This window comes from Ochotona princeps, chromosome 14 (genome assembly GCF_030435755.1).
Source record: "Ochotona princeps isolate mOchPri1 chromosome 14, mOchPri1.hap1, whole genome shotgun sequence".
Classification (NCBI taxonomy): Eukaryota; Metazoa; Chordata; class Mammalia; order Lagomorpha; family Ochotonidae; genus Ochotona; species Ochotona princeps.
In genome coordinates, this window is record NC_080845.1 from 5,230,052 (window position 1) to 5,251,750 (window position 21,699).

The 21,699-nt window shown below is 56.7% G+C and overlaps 2 protein-coding genes across 5 annotated transcripts in view; both read right to left on the minus strand.

The window, feature by feature from the left end:
• Nucleotides 1-1,191: 1,191 nt before the first annotated feature.
• On the minus strand, nucleotides 1,192-9,882 carry SLC2A8 (solute carrier family 2 member 8). 2 transcript variants are annotated; one of them, XM_058672713.1, is made up of 10 exons: nucleotides 9,718-9,880; nucleotides 9,466-9,628; nucleotides 9,096-9,302; nucleotides 8,502-8,601; nucleotides 5,945-6,144; nucleotides 5,125-5,268; nucleotides 4,893-5,001; nucleotides 4,366-4,539; nucleotides 4,060-4,205; nucleotides 1,192-1,465 (listed from the first exon to the last, which is right to left on the minus strand). In XM_058672713.1, exons 1-10 carry the CDS (start codon nucleotides 9,768-9,770, stop codon nucleotides 1,259-1,261), a joined length of 1,503 nt encoding a protein of 500 aa, XP_058528696.1. In that variant the 5' UTR covers nucleotides 9,771-9,880; the 3' UTR covers nucleotides 1,192-1,258. The 2 variants fall into 2 exon arrangements, with proteins under 2 accessions (XP_058528696.1, XP_004593615.1); XM_004593558.2 differs by lacking the exon at nucleotides 4,060-4,205 and having other exon boundaries at nucleotides 1,380-1,465; nucleotides 9,718-9,882.
• A 1,294-nt stretch (nucleotides 9,883-11,176) lies between these two features.
• GARNL3 (GTPase activating Rap/RanGAP domain like 3) overlaps nucleotides 11,177-21,699 on the minus strand; it is a 140,548-nt gene continuing 130,025 nt past the window's right edge. For all 3 annotated transcript variants that reach the window (XM_058672622.1, XM_004593559.4, XM_058672623.1), the window contains 6 exons: nucleotides 18,186-18,293; nucleotides 16,822-16,940; nucleotides 15,447-15,585; nucleotides 14,259-14,474; nucleotides 13,155-13,281; nucleotides 11,177-11,633 (listed from right to left, as the gene is read on the minus strand). In XM_058672622.1, coding sequence (XP_058528605.1) covers nucleotides 11,471-11,633; nucleotides 13,155-13,281; nucleotides 14,259-14,474; nucleotides 15,447-15,585; nucleotides 16,822-16,940; nucleotides 18,186-18,293 — 872 coding nt within the window. In that variant the 3' untranslated portion in view covers nucleotides 11,177-11,470. The remainder of the gene's footprint in view (nucleotides 11,634-13,154; nucleotides 13,282-14,258; nucleotides 14,475-15,446; nucleotides 15,586-16,821; nucleotides 16,941-18,185; nucleotides 18,294-21,699) is intronic.

Genomic DNA, 21,699 nt, shown 5'->3' on the forward strand with positions numbered 1-21,699 from the left:
AGGGGGCTTTGCTCATTTCCTTTGGTGCCAGGGGAAGTGCCCTCTGCATAGCAGGTGTTTCTAAGGGGGAAGGGTGCAGGCCTGAGGCTGTCGGGTCCTTCACCTGAGCTTGGTTGATAGCTAAGCCCCATGTGAGACCACCATGCTCCCCATCCTGAGTGAGCCCCATGGCTGGCGGGTTACCTCCTCCAAGCCACCTGGGATTGTCTCGGGGACATTGGGAAATGGATGTGGGGCCCATGACCTGGGACCCCTGGGAGTGGAGTCTGAGGGGCAAGGGAAGGGAAGAGCCCCTGAGAATGGCTGGAGCAGGGTGCTCGGCGCTCCTCCATCCTCTTCTGCCACCCTTGCTTGGCCAGCAGCAGGTCATCAGCTGCCCTCGATCTTGGTAGAAATCTGGCCAGTGTTGGCATGTCTACCCCAAGGCATCACACTTCAGCTAGCGCCATTCTGCCCAGGGCCACAGGGCCCAGCAGGTGCTAATCCCAGAACACAATGCCTACTCGGCAGGGCCCTGTCCCTCTTACTCCTGCAGTCAGTCCCTGCCTCCATTGTGGCTTGTGGATGCACCCCGGGGTCTTGCTGGAAGATGGGGGCCCTTTGCACCCACATGGGAGGCCAGATGGAGCTTGTAACTTTAACGTGACCCAGACCTGGCTGTTGCCACGCAAACGTGACCCAGACCTGGCTGTTGCCACGCACCCAGCGAAGTAAACCAGCAGATAGATTTCCTCTCTGCCCTTACTGTTCTTTTAAATAAATATTTAAAGAACTTTGTTAGACAAAGATTTGTGGGCTAGTGATCTAGAGACTGAGGCTAAGGGAGGGGCACATCATCCATGCGGCACGGGTGAGCGTGGCTGACCAGGACAGAATCAACCCCATGGCCCAAGGGCCTGGGTGACGGAAGAGATGGCGACATGCGCTTCTCAAACTGGCTCATGCAGGGAGGGTGTGTCCTGGCTTTTGGAGTCAAATCTTTATTTGGCAAACACAGTTCCTTTTTGAGCCTCGGGCAGCTTCCCCAGCTTGCCACCAGGAGCCAGGAGGCCCATTCTGTTTCTACTCGGTGTCCTCAGGAGCTGACGGGCAGGAACTGACCACAGATCTGGAAAGCTCCTGCCATCCTAATGGTCCCGAGTCCGTGCAGCAGCACGAGCTGTCCGGGCGGCTGGGCTGTCGACAGCTGGGCTGTCGACAGCAGGCAGGGCTCCCGGGGGGTGTGGTCCTGGATTCCAGCTCCTCTGGGGCTTGGGGCTCAGCCCAGAGAACTAGGTTGGCTCCATCTCCTCCCTGCAGTTGGGGTAGCCTGGAGCGGTGGCCGCTGGTACTGCCCTTCAAAATGGGCTGTGATTTGTTCCAAAGTCTTGCCTTTGGTCTCAGGGACACAGAACAAAGTGAAGAGGACGCCGCAGATGCAGAAGGCTGAGGCGAGCCAGAAAGCTCCGTAGGGCCTGAGGGCCTCCTGTGGGGAGAGGAGGCCGCATGTGGATGAGCTGGGCAGTGCTCACCGAGGCCATTCCCAGCGTATCTCCATCCTCCCTCCAGGGTTGCAGGAGTGGTGGGGCCTGCCTGGCACAGTCGTGCCAGGACCAGTGCTGTCTGAGATGGCCACGAGCTTGGGCAATGGGGTGACCACCCCAAGGTCAAAGGCCAGACAGCAAGTTCTAGCTAGGTCCTGGCTGCATATCCAGGCCCACACACCCACCCCCTGGGCCCCACGCCACTCCCAGCGGATTCCCTCTTCACAGGGTTTAGGAACGGATGAGCTGTCAGCAAGTCAGGATGGGGCCGAGTGGGCATAGCTCTGGGGTACCTGGGGACCAGTGCAGGGAGGGCTGGGTGAGCAGTGCCCTGATGGAGTCCATGCAATAGGTGTGAATAACACGAAGGTGTGAAGAGAACAGCTCCCTGATTGGCAGGGCCCGGGGAGCTACCAGCTGCTTAGCAGGGCTCAGTGGATTCATCTCTGACCACCTTGACGCAGTTTTCACTCCCCTTCGCATGGGCTCTCAACCACCCCACTAAGAATTTTGTAATCTATTGAGGCATTGTCTGCCCCTGTGAGATGGCTTTTACAACCAATGTGAGCTTAAGAGTTAATGTTACTGAGGATGTCCTGGTGAGTGGGCCTTTAACTACACACAGGAGTATAATTAAGTCTGTGCTGTTTACCCATTGCCAGAAAATCTGGCCCAGATATTTAGCATGCTTTCTGGGAAATGGCTTGATAAGAGGAACCCTAAAAGTTATCCTGTTACTGTGACCCTAACGGCCATCCTGCTATGACAAAGAATATAGTTACTGTGACCCTAAAAGTCATTCTGCTATGACGAAGAATATAGCTACTGTAACCCTGAAGGCTATCCTGCTAAGGCAAAAAATATAGTTACTGTGGTCTTAAAGGTTAGCCTGTCCTTGCAATTCTTTAGAATATAGAAAATGTAGTTGTTTTAGTTGTTTTCATAAATTTTTAACTAGAGGAAATACAGGGTGATTTCACTAATATCATAAAGATAATATTTTTGATTATTGTTTGATCACTAATGAAGTTGTAGAGCCTGCAGTTGTAGAGGAATATAATGTTTATAACTTTTTATCTTAGATCTTCATGTTTTTTCTCTCTTGATGTATTTCTCCCATTTAGTGATAAATAAGTTGAATAAGAATTGTATTAGGAGTGTATTACTGTATAAGATGTGTTGTCTACTGAGAAACTCTTGGTTGCAACGTTGGAATGGATAATGCCTTGCCTAATACTGAAACAATTTGTAGAATTGTCTTTGGAAACACTCACTCATCCATTGTAGAGTTGAAACTTAAATAGAGTAACTTAGCTCATTGCTAACTGCAATTCTTTCCGCCGTTATTACCCTTGCTTTAACAAACTGTGTGAGCTTACAGACCTAATGGCCAACTAATGTCAATAACCCCGATCCCCATAGACCAAGGCCCCAGACCTTTTAACTCATACAAAATAGGGGTCTGGTTGACACAGGAGGCGCCTAGATTATAGTCCAGACCTGAGGAGAGCAGATGAAGACTGACAAGCCAAGATAAACAAGGAATATAGAATCCTTCCTCAATCATTTCTCAAGAAGTTGTAAATTGTGCCCCCCTGAAGCTATGTCAATATGCCCCTAAGAAAAAACTTTGTACTGCTTCTGTATAAATAAAGCGGACAGCTTTCTCGCTTAGTCCACTACGATCAAAGAATCTGGTGGTCCGTCTCCTTTCTTTCTCTCTTCACGCCTCATCCACGCACCCTTCCCGAGCTCCGAACCTCGGCCGGAGCTGGACTCCGGCAGTGCCCTAGGTCAAGGCCAGAACCAAAGGCCTTTCTCAGCTCCTTCTGTGAGACCCAGAGACCCCTTCCTCCTGGGAGCCCTCTTCTGGCCTCCTGGACACTGCCCTCACTGTTTGGTCCTCTGTTGCCTCCTTCCTGGCTTATTCTCCCCGCTCTGTTCCCCCTTCCACCACAGGCCTCCCTGCCGTACCCCTGGACACCCAGCCTGAGCAGCTCCCGGGCCAGCCTTGTGGCCACACCTCTCACCGAGCTGCCTCCCTATGTCCTAGCCTGGCCTCCCACCACTGCTGCTGCCCCTGCCAGCCCTGGTGCCTCAAGCAGGCCCAGATGTGGTCCATGCCAGGAGAGCTGGAGGGGTGAAGGACTGAAGAAGACTTGGTAATCTGCCCACGGTCAGCTCTGTTGGTGGCATCTGTGCTGTCTGAGCCATGAGAAGCAGCGAGATGCCCCAGTGCACTGACACTCCCAGCAACCTCCAGTTCCAGCACAGGAAAGGTTCAGAGAAAGCAAGCTTCACACCCAAGGTCACCCCACAAGGGTGTGGCCCTGGTGGGGTTGGGGCCCAGGCCTGCTGATTCTCCCCAGACCCGTATTGGGGACATTTGTTAAGGGGAGGCCAGCTGTGTCGTTCTTCCACCAGGACAGACTCCACAGGGCCATGGCCTGGGTACTTTGTGGGCTGTGGCTCTGGGGGTGGGCATCCCGGCACACAGGTATACTGCTGGCTGAAGGCAATGTTGGATAGTACTCACCATGAGGCTGCTGAACTCCTTTGTCACCACGAAGGCCATCAGCCAGTTGGTGAGGACACAGACACCCGTGGCCAGGCCCTTCACGTGCAGGGGGAAGATCTCAGACATGAGCAGCCAGGGGATGGGTCCCCAGCCCACTGCGAAGCCTGCCAGGGTGAGCCGGGCGTTAGGGCAGCACTGGGGTGCAGTCAGAGCTGTAACAGCTGAGGTTGGGCTTCACGGTGTGGAGGTGAGGCTGGGTGAGACCAGCCCAAGCCTGGAGCCAGGGCAGTCCTCAGCCAGCCTCCCATGGCCCTTCCTCCTCACCAGCGACAAAGAGGCACATGCTGCCCACGGCCAACCAGGCCAGCCCCACGCTGGTGTCGACAGGTTCCGCGGAGATGGGCGCCAGGAGCTCCATGTGGGAGGAGTTGCTGGGACCCCCTTGGGCCAGCTTGAAGTAGGCCCCGAAGGCACTGGTGCTGAACACCATGACCACACCTGCAGGCAGAGGGGGCATGGCAGGGGAAATGGCCCAACTGCAGCATGGCCTGCAGTCAGCCCAGAGTGGCCAGCACCCACCTTACTGTGCCTGAGACCTTAAGTCAGCCTCAAGGAATTCCCACACAAACCCTCACTGAGCAGCAACAGCCGGGGCAGGCACCCCTGCTCTCCCCACTGAGGGTGTTGGAATCACTTTCCCTGCCACCTACAGTCCTCTGTCCCTGCCTCAGGGGCCTCCTGGGAAGCAAACCACAGAAAGCCACAGCCCCGTGTGGCCATTTTGCACGACCACCCTTGGGTCTGGCTGGGGCACCTGGTGCACAGGCCTGAGCCCTCACCCAGGGTCTCACCTGACACGGTCAGGAGCAGCCTCCGGCCAGCTCGGTCCATGACGAGGGCTGCCAACGCTGTGAACAGCACCTGGACGATCCCCAAGACGACGGAGGCCAGGCTGCCGTCCTGGGGGCAGAGCAGGACAGACCGTGGCTGGTCAGCTGGGGTGAGGTCGCTGCGCCCTGGGCTCGGGGAGGAAGCCCCACCCATGCAGCTTGTGGACAAGGCAGGCCAGGCAGAGGCCCTTACCTGGAACTTGGCCTCCTCAAAAATGGTCTCTGCATAAAACATGATGGCATTGACGCCCGACAGCTGCTGGAAGGCCATGAGCGAGACGCCAATGACGAACGGCTTGTAGATGCTGGGCTGTTGCAGCTGGGCCAGCCGGAAGGCCTGCTGCCAGGGAGATTGGGGTCAGCACTGTCTCCTCCTGGGGGCACCATGCCTTGGGGGAGGGAAGGGGCCGCAGCTTCCTGTCCTGGCCTCACTGTGGCCTCAGGCACAGAGGTGTTCTGGCTTGCCTGTGGCTTGCCTGTAAGGTGAGCAGGTCCTGAACCACCCGGTCCCCCTGCCAGGGCTCTCCCTGATCTGCTGGGGGAGGGGATGGGGGAACCATGCCAGGACTGTGGATGGTATGGGGAGGGCACTGAACAAACTGTTCCCGAACCCCAGTGCCACCTTCAATGGTCCTATGCGCTTCATGGCCCCCAGGCTGTGAATATTTTCCTGGCCACTGTGGACGTGGGCTGGCACTCCCTTTGCACAGATCAATAAACAAGGGTTACACGTAGGGAGACTTTAGCTGACAAGTGGCACAGCCGAGGTCAAACCCACACTCCTCACTGTGACTCTTCACTGTGGTCCCTGCCCTGAGACACCAATCCTGCATTTGCATCCGGATGGAATCTTGGCCAGGCTTTGTGGGTGACCCCAAGACCCATATTAAGAGGGGCACTGGCTAACCTCAGCCTCCTCAGAGTCCTCACTGATGGTAGGACCAGATGTACCTGCCAAGTGTGTGGCCTTGGGGATGGGCCTGTGCCAGCCACCCGTGCCTGCAGCTGCTCACCTGGGTCTCGGCCTCGACGGGGGGCTCTTCGCAGCCCTGCTCGGAGCCCCACAGGAACTGCAGGGAGGCCATGGCCTCCTGGCGTCTGTGCCGGGCCAGCAGGAAGCGGGGTGACTCGGGCATGCAGCACATGAGCAGGAGCATGAAGGAGGGGGGCACACAGCCCAGTACCGCCAGCCAGCGCCACTCCAGCACCCAGCCTGCAGGGGTGGGAGGGGCGGGGGCCAGTGAGGAGCTGGGTAAGCCAGCCTGGCTCTGGAATGCTCTCCCAGGGCAGGGGAGGGCTCTACATGGCTACCTGGGCATGGAACACCGTTGTCGTATTATTCTGAACGGTAGAGATCGAGCAAGCGCTGCCCAGATAACCAGGCCTGGGCTGGGCTGAGAACTCCCACTGCGTCCCCACGCGGGCCAGCCAGGACCCGAACCATCCCCTGCTGCCCGGCAGGCTGTGCACGGATGGGACTCAACCACTGACACTTCCCAGGCGAGATGCAGATGTCCACGTGACATCTTCATGTCTTCACCTGACACCCAGCCCTCTGGAACACGGAAGTCATTTGTGGACACGAGTGAGGGCACATCAGCGTGTGCATTACCATGTGTGCTTGGTGAAGCAAGCCACATGCTGTGCCACGGCCTCTCAGCACTGACCCATGCATGCACAACAGTGCCCAGTACATGGAGCCACAAAGTCCCTATTGCCAGAGGTGTAGCCATCGTGACATCACAACACAGACTGCCACTTGGGTGTGGGCAGCGACTGCCTGGCCAGTCCCACGGCAGAGAGGTCGGCTGACAACGCCTTTCTCAGAAGGTGGCCCAGTCCTTCAGCCCCGTGTGACTGCATTTACCCAGCCACGACACCAACAACAGGCGCTGGCTGTGTGGTCGGGCATGGCTGGTGTTGGGTGGTGAGGGGCTGCATGCTGCTCAGCCGGGCACGTGCCCTTCCTGGGAGGGGGGATGTTGCTGACATCACGTCCCTTTGGAGATTTCTGGAGGTTGAGTCTGGTTATTACAGAAATGACAGGCAAGATTTTGTGAAAAGCAGAATTAGCATGGCCCCCATCCAGTCAGGGGCTCCGGCAAAGCGACCAGGAATGAGCCATGTTAGGGCCCCGGCTCCCTAACTCCTAAGGCTTGCCCAGTCCAGGCACCCTGGTTCGTACCTCTGTGGTAGCCAGGAGGTGCCCATTCTCCTTTGGCAAGGAGAGCGGGGAACGGGAACATTCACACATGTTGGCCTGAGCAATATGGTGCCGAGAAATCGTTACCCTGCCATGAAGCCAGCCCTGGGCATGCTGCTGTCCCCATGGAGGCACACATATCACCAGCACCTCACTTTGTCGGGCTGACAGCGGTGATCCACACAAGTGGCTCAAAACTCAGAAACGGGCTGGTGTTACAGTGCAGCACGTTAAGCTGCTGCCTGAGATGCCAGTGTACCACATATCAGAGTGCTGGCCCTAGTCCCGGCTACCCTCCTTCCTGTCCCGCTCCCTGGTAATGTGCCTGGGAAAGCAGCGAGGAGGACCCTGAACCCATGTGGGAGGCCTGTTCTGAGCTCCAGGCTCCTGGCTCCAGCCTGGACAAGCCCTGGCCACGGGGGACAGGTGAGAAGCAAACCAGTGGATGGGACATCTCTGTCTCGTCCTCTAATTCTTTCAAACAATTTAAAAACTATCCACTCAGGGAAGAGAGAAGCAACAAGTGCAGATTAAGATGAGTCACAGGTGGTTTGTATTGTGTGGGCATCAGTGCTGGTACAGTGGGGCTTTCAGGGCCAGGGCAGTGAGTCAGCAGCAGGAGCCTGCCTTTGCTAGGACAGGGAGGAGTACAAACCAAAGGTCATGGCCTCAACTCTGCCCACTCTAGCAGCCAGAAGGCTTAGGCCACTGAGCACCTCCCTGCCCTGTCCCCCATAGCTCTTAAGTCTTTCTTTCCATGCTGCCTCACCAGCCTTGAACCAGGTGCTGGAGGCCCCCAAGGCTGGTGTGACTTGGCCAAGGTCACATGGTAAGTAGCACAGCCTCCTCCAGGTCCCCCACGCAGGTGCAGGGTCCCAAGGCTTTGGGCCATGCTCCACTGCTTTCCCAGGCCACAAGCAGGGAGCCAGAGGGCAACTGGAGCAGCCAGGATCCAAACTGGTGCCCATAAGAGATCCCAGCGTGTGCAAGATGAGGAATTAGCCACAAGCCACGGCACTGGGCCCATCCTACTGCTTTTCAGACACAACAGGGCTGCTGCCTGACACTTCCCTAGGCTGCCCCGGCTTTGGCCCTGCGCTCTGGACCTGGCTTCTGGAGGAGGGAATTTTGCAGTTGTCCCACCCCAGTAGGAATGCTCTGGCCTGTCCCTGCACTGGCCTAACCAGTGATCCCTCTCCCCTGACCCCAGAGTGGGGTCTGGGAAGGGGAGGACAGCCCCCAAGGCTAAGTCACAGACCCACATGCCCCAAGGGTCTAGTGAGACAATGCCCTGACCTCGAGGAAACCCATTTTCCACATCTAGGAAACCCCCGTTACTGGGGCTCGGAGGCGATCAGGGTAAGTACCTGCCAGGTACGCCAGGAGGATGCCCGTGACGACCATCAGCTGCACACAGGAGCCCAGGAGCCCGCGCACTGCTGGGTAGGCAATTTCCGAGATGTACACCTGTGGGCGGGTGTAGTGTCAAGTCACCACAGGCCCCAGCGAGGCCGCGGGCCAGCTACTCCTCACTGAGGTGGAAGTGTCCCACCCATGTCACCCCTGAGTGCCAGGCCAGGAGCAGGTGGGGGCGCAAGTCGGAGGTTTTGTGTTTTTGCGTCCCCCCTCACACCCGGGAGGCACACCCTCCTAGTCACAGGTATATGGTGTTAGAGCACAGGCAAGGGCCTAGTGATCCAGGGGCAAGGTCATGGGCAGCGGCAGCTAGGGTGGTGACCAGACAGGAGCTGCCGACACCACCAAAGACAGAGCAGGGCAGGGGGTCGGCCCTGGGTTCTGGGATTCAGGAGTCACTTCCCAGGGCCTAACTGAGGGTTGGGGAGATGAGGCGGCTACTGCAGGCTGGCCCCAGCTCCCCTGGTCTGGGGACCGGACTGGTTGGTTTAGCTCCATCTCGGCCTCAGGCAGGGAGGCAGGAGGTGGAGGGGGCGGTCACTCACCGGGGCCACCAGCGAGGCCACTCCGCAAGCCAGACCCGTGAGGAGGCGGCCGCCCAGCAGCATCCACACGTCCTGGGCCGCGGTGATGAAGGCAAAGCCCAGCACGAAGGGCACGGCGCACAGCAGGAGGCTCAGCTTGCGCCCCGCGCGGTCCACCAGCGCCCCGCCCAGGACGCCCCCGGCGGCGGCGCCCAGGGTCACGATGGCCTGCGGACAGACGAGGGCGCCGGGCTCAGCGGCGGGTGCGGGGGACGCCGCCCGCCTGCTCCCTGCTAGCTCCCCGACGGCCCCCGTCCAAGGGCTGGGAGGGTCGGGGTGCGCCCCCCGTCCGCGGGGGGTCCCAGGCGGGCTGGAGTCGGGGGAGCCTCACCCCGAACCAGGAAGCCTCCTGCTCATCCAGCCGCGGGGCGGGGGGCCCGGCGCGCTGCAGACTCGGGATGGCCGGGGAACTGTAGCCGAGCGCGAAGCCGAAGCTGAGCGGGCCCAGGGCAGCGGCGAAGGCGGCGAGGAAGACGCGGCGGCTGCCGGGAGCGCTGCGAGGACAGGGCCGAGGGTGAGCGGCGCCACGGGGCCGGGCGGCAGGGCGAGGCCGCGCCCCGGGCCGACACCCCCTGCCGCCCACCTGCCGCCCCGAGGCCCCAGCAGCGGCCGGGTCTCCCCGTCCTCAGGCGTCATGTCGCTGAGAGTCAACGCTTGCCTCGGGCCGACTCCGACAGACGCCTGAACCGCCGCCGCGGTTCCGCGAGGGCCGCCTCACGGGGCCTCTCACGGCAGAGCCGGCCAATGGGTAGCGGGAGGCGGTGTCGGGGCGGGATCGGTTCCGCCCGCACGTGCACGGACAGCCAATGGGAGAGCAAGGCGACGGTGAGCGTCTGCGCTAGGTCCCGCCCCTCAAGTCTAATCAGACCAATAGGAGCCCAGATTTGGTGGGCGACACCGTCCCTGGGACACCGCTGCCCAATGCAAGGGGGGGACGGAGCTCAGCCGTCCAGTTGGAATGCGGTGCGAGCTCGGGGGCGGGACCAGAGAGCCGCTAGGATTTTTCGTCCTCACTCGTGGGTCCGGGCTGTAGTTCCTGGCGTGGAGGCAGGTGACCTCTGTGTGTGTGTGGCCCGGTTGACCCTCGAGGGCTGACACCTGTCGGCCACTTTGGCCTGTCCCCGATTGTTGCTGACTCCGCGACCTGAGGCTTCCCCCGAGTCCCGCGCCGCCGGCGCACCTGGGTGTGACCCGGCACGGGTCCCTGTCAGCAGGGCAACCCCGAGTCTTCGTCTTCCTGCTCACCTATCCAGGAGAACGGCAGGTGCAGAGTCTGAGCCTCAGCACCTCCTCACGCTGAGGCTCGGATGACGGACGTCTGAGGTGCCCCAGACCGTCTTGGAAGGCCGAAGTCCCCGCCCTCTGTGCTTGCAACATCACCTGCACCACCACACGCCAGGGGCGCTGGGCTTCTCTGCTTCCACCTCTCCCTCCCCCAATTCCTCTGGGGTCTCCTCTGGGCAGGGGGCCCCTGGTGTTGCAGCGTGGATGAAGGCCTACAATCCAGGGAGACAAACTGGCACTGTGCGTGGGCTTCGTAAATCAGCTGCGTGAGGGGGCAGCCTTGAGGGGCGTATGTAACCCTCTTGTGTGTGTGTGTGTGTTGGGAGACAGCGGGAATTTGTGAGGTAGCCGTGTCTCTGGTGGGCAGTTGTGGTGGGAAGAGAAGTGGGAATATGGTGAGGTGGATTGGTTTACGCCAAAGGCACATGACTTTCTCCACCTTAAAAGCAGCCAGGATCATCTGGGGACATTTGACAAGTTCCCATCCCTCATTCCTCCGGAGATGCAGGAAGCAGGAGTTGCTGCTGAGCCCTCACGCTGAGCTTGTCCAGCCCAGCCGCCAGGCATGCAGCTGGCTCCCAGTGCCATGGACTTGACCGCGCTGGGCACCGGAGGTGCGGGAAGAAACACATTTATAATAATCTAGTTAAAAGGCAGCAGGCTTTTCTTTATAAAAGGGACATGTCACATGACATAAATCAAGCTTATATTGAAAAAAAATTCTCCATCTGAATCTGTTAAAGAGAAGGTTGCAGCAATAAGAATGAACGTTTTTGATTTATTCAAAGTTTCGATCTAAAACCTCAATGAAACCTACCACCTTTATTACAAGGGGACTTGATGAGTTTGGAATGGAGACAAACTGAAAGGTTGCGGAGGAGGCACTGGACACTGAAGGGGGACCCCAGGCAGCCCGGCGTTTGGGTTTGGTCCAAGAGATAGGCCGCGGATGGGCTGGGAGCCACAGGTTGTTGAGAAATGACATCGGGATCGTCTGAAGAGTAGAAACCTCCATAAGAAAAGGAAAGCTGGCCAGCGAGCCAAGGGCTGGGTCACTTCAAATCAATGATGTCCTCCTCGGAGGAGGCAGCGAGCTGGAAGGGGCCGCCACCGCCCACCGGGCTGCCTTCTCTGTCGGCCGCCGGTGCTGTAGGCTCGCGCCCATCTGGGTTAGCTTCAGAAGTAGAAGGACTTTCCAGGGAGCCTGATGTGATCCTGGGGGGGCAGTGAGGGAGGAAAGTTACTATGTGAGGGACCCCTGAAGACCTCACAGGCTGGGCCTGCTCTGTCTGGAAGCCCCCAGGGGCGCCTGCACCACGTCGAATGGCTGGGACTGGGCTGAGTTGAAGCCAGGGGTCTCTGGGGTGGGTGGCAGGGACCCAGGGATTCGGGCTGTCACCTGCTGCCTCCCCTGTGCATTAGCAGGAAGCTGAGTGGACTCAAAGGTAGGACTTGATGCCTCTGATACGGTATTGAGGCTCTTGAAGCAGTGGTCCAACCATCTCGCCACACTCTTGCCTCCTGCCCCTTCCTGCCCCATCCCAGCTCTCCACACCTGCCCCTTTCCCACCATCCCACCTGCTAGGGCTGTTCCCCGGCTCCCGATTCACTCCAAGCCCAGTTCCATACCGCATCCCCAACAAACTTTTCTCTGTTACCAGTCCTCCTACCTACCACCCCATCTCTGAGTTTAAGTGTCTGGGTATCTCTTGTCAGGGTCTCAAGTCACATGATATGCTTGTTTGGTTACAGGCTTGCTATCTGATTCACTAAAGTACAGTGCCAAGTCCATGCAGGTAGAGGCTTGGGCAGTGAACGAGCATGAGAGATCCTGGCTGAGTGGCACTGCCCTTCCCAGCATGGTTCATGTTCACCTGACTCAGGATATGTAGTTTAGTCCTCCTGCCTGCCGATGCAGCCCCTCCCCTCCAGCGCCCTCACCAGCTGCGGACTCCTTCATTGTTGCATTGTGGGTCTTTCCCATTGGCCTGGGACCCCCCCTGGAGGCCCAGAAGTGGGGCGTAGTAGCCTCCTAATCCCCATGCCCAGTTCAGTGCCGTGTGCTCCAAGATTGCGTGTTGAGTGAATGAATGAATTGGGAGGGAGGCCCCATGACCCTCCATGCAGTAGCGCACAGCCATGATGTGGCTTGAAGGACAGACAGATGGTTCAGGACAATTCTGTGTGGCTCAGCATTTGGGAAAGGCGGGACCTGTTGGTGTGTATCAGGGGCTGACTTCCATGCCCTCTTCCTGGCATCTTTGTTTTTAAAACCCTCTGCCGATCTTGGGGCTAGCATTTAGAGATGCCGGCATCCCGTCTGAATGCCAGTTTGAGTCCCTGCTGCTCCACTTCTGGTCCAGCTCCCTGCTAGTGTACCTGTGAGGTCAGCAGAGGCTGGCTTAAGTGTTGGGGCCCCATCTGGTGGGAGACCCAGATGAGGCTCCTGTCTCCTGGCTCTGAACTGGCTCAATCGCAGCCACTGCAGGCATTTGAGGAGTGAAACAGTGGGTGAAAGATCTCTCCTTCTTTCTCAGTATCTCTATGAAAAAAATAAATTAAATCTTCAAAAAAAAAAAAAAAAAAACCCTCAAATAAAACCTTTCCAACCCGGTGAGCAACAAGACAAGCCTCCTGACTGTTTTAGGAGGTCGTCTGTGTGTTGGAGGGTCTGCGGCTGCCCCTGGGCCAGGGCTTCCTGAGCCCCCATCGTGAATGAGGGTCACCCCATCTTACCTGTCACTGCTGGTTGATCTCGCTGTCCCCAGCTTAGGGGCTGCTGGGCTCTCTTCTAACCGCTTCCTGGTTTTTGACTTAGTCCTGGGTGCTCCTTCTGACCTGGCTCCACCTTCATCTGAGAGGCCTGGGTGATGGGTCACAGGGTCAGAGGTCAGAGAGGGAATGACTCCAGAGCTGCCACAGACATGAAAACTGTGCCCCCCCACTTTGTCTTGGTTGGGTATTGGGGTATTACTGGGCTAGAGTCAGGCAGAAAGATGTCAGGATGCACTTATTTGATGGAAGGCTTTTTTTTTTAAATTAAAAATTTCAGGAGATAAAATCCATACTGACACACCAGGGCCCTGTCCTGTCCTCCTGAGAAGCACAAGGTGTGTTCAACAGCAACCGAGCTTTCCCAGGGAAGCAGGGGTTACAAGTAGCAATGTATACATTTCAAAAGGACAGTGGGAGGCCCCAACTTCCAGAAGCACCTCTCTTGGTCAGTGTCCAAGCCTGCCGCATCAGCAGGCCTGAATCCCCTTTGTGAGCGGTTCAGGGCATTACTGAGGGCGGGGACTTGCTACCCACCCCTCCACTGCTTCTGTTTTATTTCCACCCAAGTTACCAAACCAGTTCTAACTGGCTTACTGTGCCATGTGGTGTTTCTCCTGATTGGCTTCACAAACCTGAACAAAATGTGGGATGCCCACCCAGCCTTCCCATTGGGACCATAGTGCTTGGCCTGGGCTTCCAGGTGCCCGGGGAGAAGGCGTGACAAGCATCCTGGTTTGTGCCATGCCCACAGCTCTGCCCAGGCAAACCGAGAACTGGAGTAGGCACAGGTTAACAGGTGCTACACCTTAACTTTGGGGATACCCAATACAAAAAATGTTGTCCTCCCAGACTCTCAGCTTAGGCAGTGAACTGCATCTGGGGACTTTTACATCCCAAAACTCTCATACTGCAGGCCATGTTCTCTACACCAACAGAGGCAGTTCAGCCAGTCACTGCTGGAGTCAGGTGGCACACATTGGGGCAGACCTTCTGGAATTTCTTTGACTTGGGGCTGACAAAACCCCGTGCAAACACGTGGACAACACACAGAGGATGAGCCATTACCCAGCAGCTCCCTGCGGGTCCTGCTGGCTATTTCTTTGATTTCCATGCGGGACAACGACAAGGAGTGGGTGACAGGGATGGCAGCGATGCCGACCCCAATGGAGGTGGGTGGGGTGATGACCTTGGAGACTAGCGGGGATTTCAGAGGTCGCTCGATGCTTCTGCCCACCAAATTTCGCAGTGGAATCTTATACAGATTTTTGGACTGGATTTCACCTGAAAGACGATTGAGGAGGGAAGATGAGGAGTGGAAATCGGCTAGGTCCCGTGAGAGGATCCGGTCTTGCCCCTCAGCACTGTTAGCCTGCTGCCTGGCAGCTGCAAGACTCCTTCCTGGCTTGGTTTTGCACCTGCCAAGTGGAGAGCATGTACTTCCTCCCGCCCACACCTGCCTGGGGAGGGTTGTACCAGAGCAGAAGAGCGAAACCGCGGCCCGCTTGGGGGAGCAGGGGGTTCTAGCTGCATAGGAAGCCACCAGGGTAAGATCTTACATCCTACTGGCGTGGTAAGGAATTAGGAGGTGATTCGGTTACCAAACCAAAGGCCTCTGGGACTCCGGGGGCAAAGTGGGATGAATCCCGGCTAGGCTTTACGGCTGTAGACTCAGAGCTAGAAAAACCCACCACAGTCTCCTCCCAGAAAAAGAAACACCTGCCCCTGCAGTGTGGAAACCCCGGCTTTGAGCTCCCTTTCTGCAAAGCTCCTTTTTAAATGATTGATTTTTTAAAATCACAGGTTTCTTAAGAACACAACAGGGCCCAGCATGGTGGCTTAGCAGCCTGATCCTTCTCATGTGGTGCTGGTATCCCATATGGGTGTTAGTTTGGGTCTCTGCTGTGGCCTTGAAAACCAGTGGAGGGATGGCTCAGTTCCTGGGGCTTCAACACCTATGTTGGAGACCCAGAGGAAACTCCTGGCTCCTGGCTTTGGACCTACCCAGCTCTGGCCATTTGGGGAGTGATCCAGCAGATAGAATTTTACTGTAAAAAAAATTTAAATCTTGCATCCCTCTCAATATTAGAAATAAAATAAATTTGAAATAAAGAAATCTTAAAAAACACCCATAACAAATGCATTTGAACTGCACTTTTTTTCTTTTCTAAGTGGCCTTAACCCCATGACTCCTTCCGGCTGCCATGCGCTGCAGATACTCAGTAGGAAGAGATGAACGTAAAAACAGGACTTCACCTTCTCCCAGGGAAGAAGGAAATGCGGGAGCGTCTCGGCCGGGGGGTGTCTGGGGGGAGCTGTGGGCACTGGCCCCCTTGGAGCTGCCTCCAGACGAAACCTCATTGCTGGCCGCAGCTGCTGTGAAGTATATGTCCGACTGGACAGAGAGAAAGAGCATTAGGAGCAGGTGGGGAGCCCAGGCCTGCCTGTCCGGCCCGTGTCGTCACTGGCAGCTGCCAGGCAGGCCTCCTGAGGATGCGCTTGTTCTGGCAGCCCCCACCCCGTCTGCCTGTTGGTCCGTGATAGAACACAGTGTCTCCCACATCCGCAAACACGTGACACACGCACTTCCTTCATCTGCCTCGGACACCTGCAGCGTCAGAGCTGAGGGAGCTCATGGATTCGCTCAGGACCATCCTGCAGGTGGGGCTCATCCTTCATTCCATTATCTGGTCGGGCAAAGTGGCTTATGCCCCTGTGGGTGACAAGAGCAGTGGTGTGCTGGTGCGAGGTGTGACTCAGGGAAGCCACATTTTAGGAAACTTCCAAGGTGGCTCGTAAAACCCAGCCACAATCACAAATTAAATCACATCAACAGTGGGACTGAAGATCCAAGTTTCTGATGACTTAGTCGCCCTTGGGTTCTCCACAGACTGTGTGGTAGAAATGTTTGGGGGGTCCCTTGTGATGGCTACGGCACCCCTGCCCTCTGCTCACATGGAAGCCTGAACATTGGGAGGGACTACTCACTTCACCAACATCCATGATTTTCCCTGGACTGGACAGAAAGCTAACGATGAAGACTGTGCTTAGGGTTGCTGCAGCTGAAGGAGGGTGGCAAACAGTGCCATGGTAGGTGATAGCCCAATGGCAAAGGCAGACACATGAGCAGCCAGCCACCCCCACATGGGTTGGATGTCGGGATAGGGAAAGTGCAACAGGGATGTGGCAGGGTCAGCCAAGGGACTGAAGCAAGTCCCTCCTCGCCTTCCTCCTTGTCCATATGTGCCAATGACAGGAACCACCCTGCAGGTCACTGTGGTGCTGCACCCTTTGGTTGTGATAACTTCTGGGCTACTGGACACCGATCTGTCACAGCCACACACCATGAACCCAAACCGAGCACAGTCAGGGGCAAAGCTGCCTGTCCTTTTTGTGGTGAGTGCACCCTGATTCTAGCCGCACCCCGTGATTCTGTCAACAGAAGTGAGTCGTGTTTCAAAGCCCAGTGGCTGTCCCGTTGGCATCAGCACATGGCCAGCCATGCTGCCAGCATTGCCCAGCCTTGGAGACAAGCAGCTTCCCCAAGCATACTCTCTTAAAGTCTCCCGGTGCCTGGGGCTCCCAAAACCCCATGGACAGAAACCCAACCCCCAAGCCCAGGGTCACTCACCCTGGAAGCCACGAGCTGCAGCTGCGGCACCACGGCTGTGTGGACCAGGTTCCCATTCACCACCAGGCGGATCTCCATGGCATCGGTGGTGAAGGCCAGGAGGTAAGGGAAGGCGCAGACTGCAAGGAGCGGGCTGTCACTGCCTAGACTGGAGGCCTACGGCTGCCACAGCCCGGGGGTGTTGGACAGCCAGCCTCCTGTCTCCCAAAATTTCCACTTGTCCCATTCCTTGGCTACTCCTCCCGCCCCCATCGTGCAAGACCCCCAGTGCTGTGGTGGCAGTCACTCTTAAGGCTAACCTCAGATGGCCTTGCTGGGCTGCCAATCTGCTTCCAGAGGCCAAGAGCTCAGCATTCAGTTCTGGCTGTTGAGAACCCAACTGCTTGAGCCATGGCTGTTGCCTCTCGGGGTCTGCCATGGCAGGAGGCTGGGCTGGAGCCAAGTGTACACCCCAGGTACTCTGATGGCAGGGTGTAGACATCTCAGCTGAGGGGCCAGAGGCGACCCACCACTGAAGTGGACCTTGTGGCAGAGTTTTAGTGTGAGTTAAACAGCACTGGCTGGAATGTTCTGGGAGCTGACTCCAGCCAGAAACACAGAGCATGCCACCGAGGGCCTGGTGTGTTAGTGACAGGTAAAGGACCTGACTTTCTGGGAGTAGATTTTCCAGCTTCAAAACAAGACGAAAATGGGGCCGGTGCCATGGTGTAGTAGGTTAAGTGTCTGCCTGCGGTGCCAGCACCCACATGGGCACCTGTTCAAGTCCTGGCTGCTCCACTTTTGCTCCAGCTCCCTGCTAATGTGCCTGGGAAAGCAGCAAAAGATGGCCCAAGTCCTCAGGTCCCTGCATCCACATGGGAGATCTGGAAGATGTTCCAGGCTCTCGGCTTTGAACCAAAAAATCAACAGTCTAGTCTGGCTCTTGTAGCCATTTAGGGAGAGAGCCAGTGGATGGAAGATCTCTCTCTCTCTCTCTCTGTCTCTCCTCTCTGTCTTAAAAAAAGAAAGTGGGTGGTCGGGGGGACTGGCCTGACAGCTTTGTGTTCTCCATCAAGTCAGTTCCCTGAGGCAGAGAGGCCTGGCTATCAGATATTTATAAAAAGCAAGGTGGGCCCAGCGATGCCAAGAGGTGCCAAAGAAAATGAAGAGCTGAAGAGGCTGGCCAATGATGGGTCTCAGGTGCCCATGTGCCTAGGGCACAGGTGCACTCAGAGAGCAGAAGTTGCCCAAAAGGAGGCAAGAACACTTATGAGGGCCAACCTTACCCAAGTGATCTGGAACAATTGAGCAGGAAGCCAGTGAGCCATTTACCTGAACTGCATGGCTCTGAGAGGGGGACAGTGTTAGATGAAGGAGCCTCTTACCAATCGCACACGGAGCTTGGTTCCAACAGAACTGGAAATCTGATGCGGAGGGCTGCACCAAGAAAGAGCTGCCATTGAACGGGCAAACTTTTTTATAGATGCAGCTGTCTGCAAAGAAAACAAAAGCATCGTGTTTGTGTGAGAGCAGCATGCGGGGTCCCTGTAGCTGGGGCGATGAGAAATGGGTGGCAGGAATAGCGTCGTGTCCGGGGTCCTGAGGCCTTCATCGTGTTTGTGTGGGAGCAGCATGCGGGGGTCCCTGTAGCTGGGGCGATGAGAAATGGGTGGCAGGAATAGCGTCGTGTCCGGGGTCCTGAGGCGTTCTGGGCTGGGATGATGCGGCCAGCACTGGTGGTAACCGCTCTCACTTGCCGGGAAGCACTTCCTGCGTGTCAGGCACTGACCGGCAGTGAGTCCGGGCCATCTCACAAAGCAGATGACATTCTCACACTCACTGCACAGATGTCTCTCAGCTTAGGAGGGGAGGCTGGATTTGAACACAGGTCTTGCTTGGCTGCCGGCACACCCCTGCTATGCGATGTCTCATGCTTGGGAAGAACCTTCCAGCCCCTGGCTGAAGGATGATTTTCCCCAAGGTGGGTCATGCCTGAGCACAGCTCAGGACAGAGTGGTAGAGCAACCTCATGTCCATCAGACAGTCACTTTTCTACCCCTGGATGTGGACAATCACTAATCGATCTGTCTGCACTCAATGTTCTCGAGGCTCCACCATGTGCTTGTGTGTAGTTTCTTTTCATGGTTGAGTAATATTCCACTGTACGGTTGGAGTATGTTCTGTGCATCTTACCCTGTCACCACATGCTCTCTGGAAGGCACATATGCATCTTTCTCATTGTTCAGAGAACATTATTGAGTGTGAATCTGTGCAGGGCAGGCCAGGCGCAGGGCTGGGTTATGCAGGTAAGTTACACAGGGTCCTGCTCTCTTTCTGGTCATAAACAGGAAGAAGAGGGAAGTAGAAGAAGCAGGCAGGCTGTGGGGGCCTAGCGGAGGCCCACGCCCAGGCTACCTCTGCGGAGGAAGAAACAGCTGCCTCAATGATGCCATCATCTCATATGGGGCTGGTTTGAGTCCTGAACACTCTACTTAGGATCCAGCTCCCTGCTAATGTGCTTAGGAATGCACAGAAGGTGGCTGGGGTACTCTGGCCCCTGCCAACCATGTGGGAGACCCAGATGGAGTTTTGGGCTCCAAGCTTTGGCCTAATCCAGCTCCATTTGGGGAGTGAACCAGCGAATAGATGACCTCTCTCTGTCTTTTCCTCTTTCTCTGTAACTGACTTTCAAAATAAATCTTGAAAGGAAGAAAAAAAACAAGAGTAGACAACATGGAATGGCAGCATTTGGAAAAGGAGTGACAGGAGATGAGGCCAGGCAGGGAGGGAGGCAGAGGGAGGTGTGGCAGAGCGGGTCCTAGCGGGAGAAGAAAAATGCTTGGGTTTGAGTTTTAGGAAAATGATGCCGGCTGTGCTTTGTTTATTTGGTGACCCAGGAGGTGAGTGGCACAAACAGCAGGAAAGTAACAGACAGGCGGGGACACTCGTGATTCATCTGAATCCTGTGCAAGAACACTTGGAGCGGGGTGTGGCGGTGGGGAGAGACCCGGGCGGCAAGCCTGTCCGGCTAGGGTGACCTCCGGACAGGTGCACTCAGGAGGGCAGCTCCTGAGCTCAGTTGGCTTGGCTGAGTGCACACGGGAAAGCGGGGAAGCGAGACACCCTGGTGTGCAGGTCAGAGCTGGGTCTGGAGGGAGCAGCACACAGGGTCCAGGTGTGTCCCAGCTTGGCTGCAGGGAGGAGGCAAGACGCTGGAGTTGGCTGGGGGCACATCTCGGCAGGGCCTGCTGCCTGCCTTTAGCATCCTTCCCACTCGGTGGACTTTTCTGGAACGCCCTGCCTTCTTTGGGCTTGGGGACTCCTTGGCTGTGAGCACTGTGCCTGGTAAAACTGCTACCTCACTGCTTCAAAACAGCTTATTAAGGAAAACACTTGAGTATCTTCACATCCAGCTGAAGACCTGGCCTGTAGAGTGCACAAGGTGGCCGAGAGGATGCTGTGAGCTGCCCTTGCACCTGCAGCTGCTGCTGGCCTGTGACTGCTGTGCTCCTGGATCACCTGAGTCTTCCTCACTCCAGCAATGCACCCCTCCCTGCACCCCCTGTTCTCTCTTCTCTGTTCTCCTAGATGGTTTTCTCTGCTCCAGTTCCTTTGTGACCTCTGCAGTCAACTCCCACTGCTGCTTAGAGACACCTGTTCCCATGGAGGTTTCCTCATGACCTCACCTGGCCAAGTTCAAGGCTCCAGTTCAGATCTGTTTCACCCAGGCTGGTGGAGCCCTTGGGTGAAGTGGATAGCACCTCCTTCTTAAACACCTGTCTCTAGGGGACCCCACACTCTGCTGTCTGTCCACTCCTCAGCCTGCTGTGCTTGGCTTCTGTCGTCACGCGGGTGACTCTCGAGCTGGCCCTCTTTAGAGCTGGCATCTCCGCAGCACCCAGGCTGGGCCCCTGATTTGTGCCCAGGCATGCGCTCCTCCATAATCCTTTCGGTTGCTCTTGTCCCAGGCTGCATGCTTATTCTGCCCCTCTTCCTCTCATGTGCCAGATCTGTGTTGTCAGCAAATTATCTTGGTTCTTCCCCCTTTCTTTGAACTTAATGCTACTTTCAAGTTAAGACAGAAGTGTGAGCAGGCAAGCTGCACAAACAGAGACGGCCATGGCAGGCAGGTGCTTGCTGCTTTGACGCTGCAGCTGCAGGAGGTGGTGGATGAGCGCTGGGGAACAGGTGCTTGGTCATGTTCTTACATTCAAAATTGATTTCTGGGGGGCAGTTCAGCCTAGCAGTTAAACCAGCCGCATCCCACAAGTGAGTGTCTGGGTTGGAGTGTCAATTCCATGTCCTGTCTCCAGTTTCCTGCTAATGCAGACCCTGGCAAGCAGTGGCAATGGTTCCCATACTTGGGTTCCTGCCATTCGCATAGTTCCTCGACTGCGTTTCTGGCTTTGGCCTTGGGCAGTTATGGGCACTTGGAGACTGCTTTTGTTTCTCTCCCCCATCCCCCCCAAAAATTCTCAGCTCTGACCCCTCTCTGCACCTCTCCTGCCATGCTGTGGTCCCAAGCCACTGTCACCTCTCACCATGTGATGAACTGTGCTCTCTGCTCTGGCCTCCACCAGCTAATTCTTCACACAGCAGCCAGAACAGCCCTTCTCACCCTGAATCAGGTCTTGCTGCCCCTTTTCTCAGAGTCTTCCAGGTGCTCACTAAGGTCCCAGGCCCAGCAGGCCCTCCCCAGGCCCAGCTGTCCGTGCCGGTCTCCTCCCCAGGCAACCCTGTGTTGTAGCTGCACTGGTCGGCTTGGGGTCACCTGTGCTGAGCCACAATGTTCCCTCCTCAAGCTCTTTGGCACCTGCTGTTGTGTTTGCCTGGAATATTCATGCTGTAGATATGATGGCTCTGCAAAAAGCTCCGTGAGAGAATGGAATCAAAAGTATG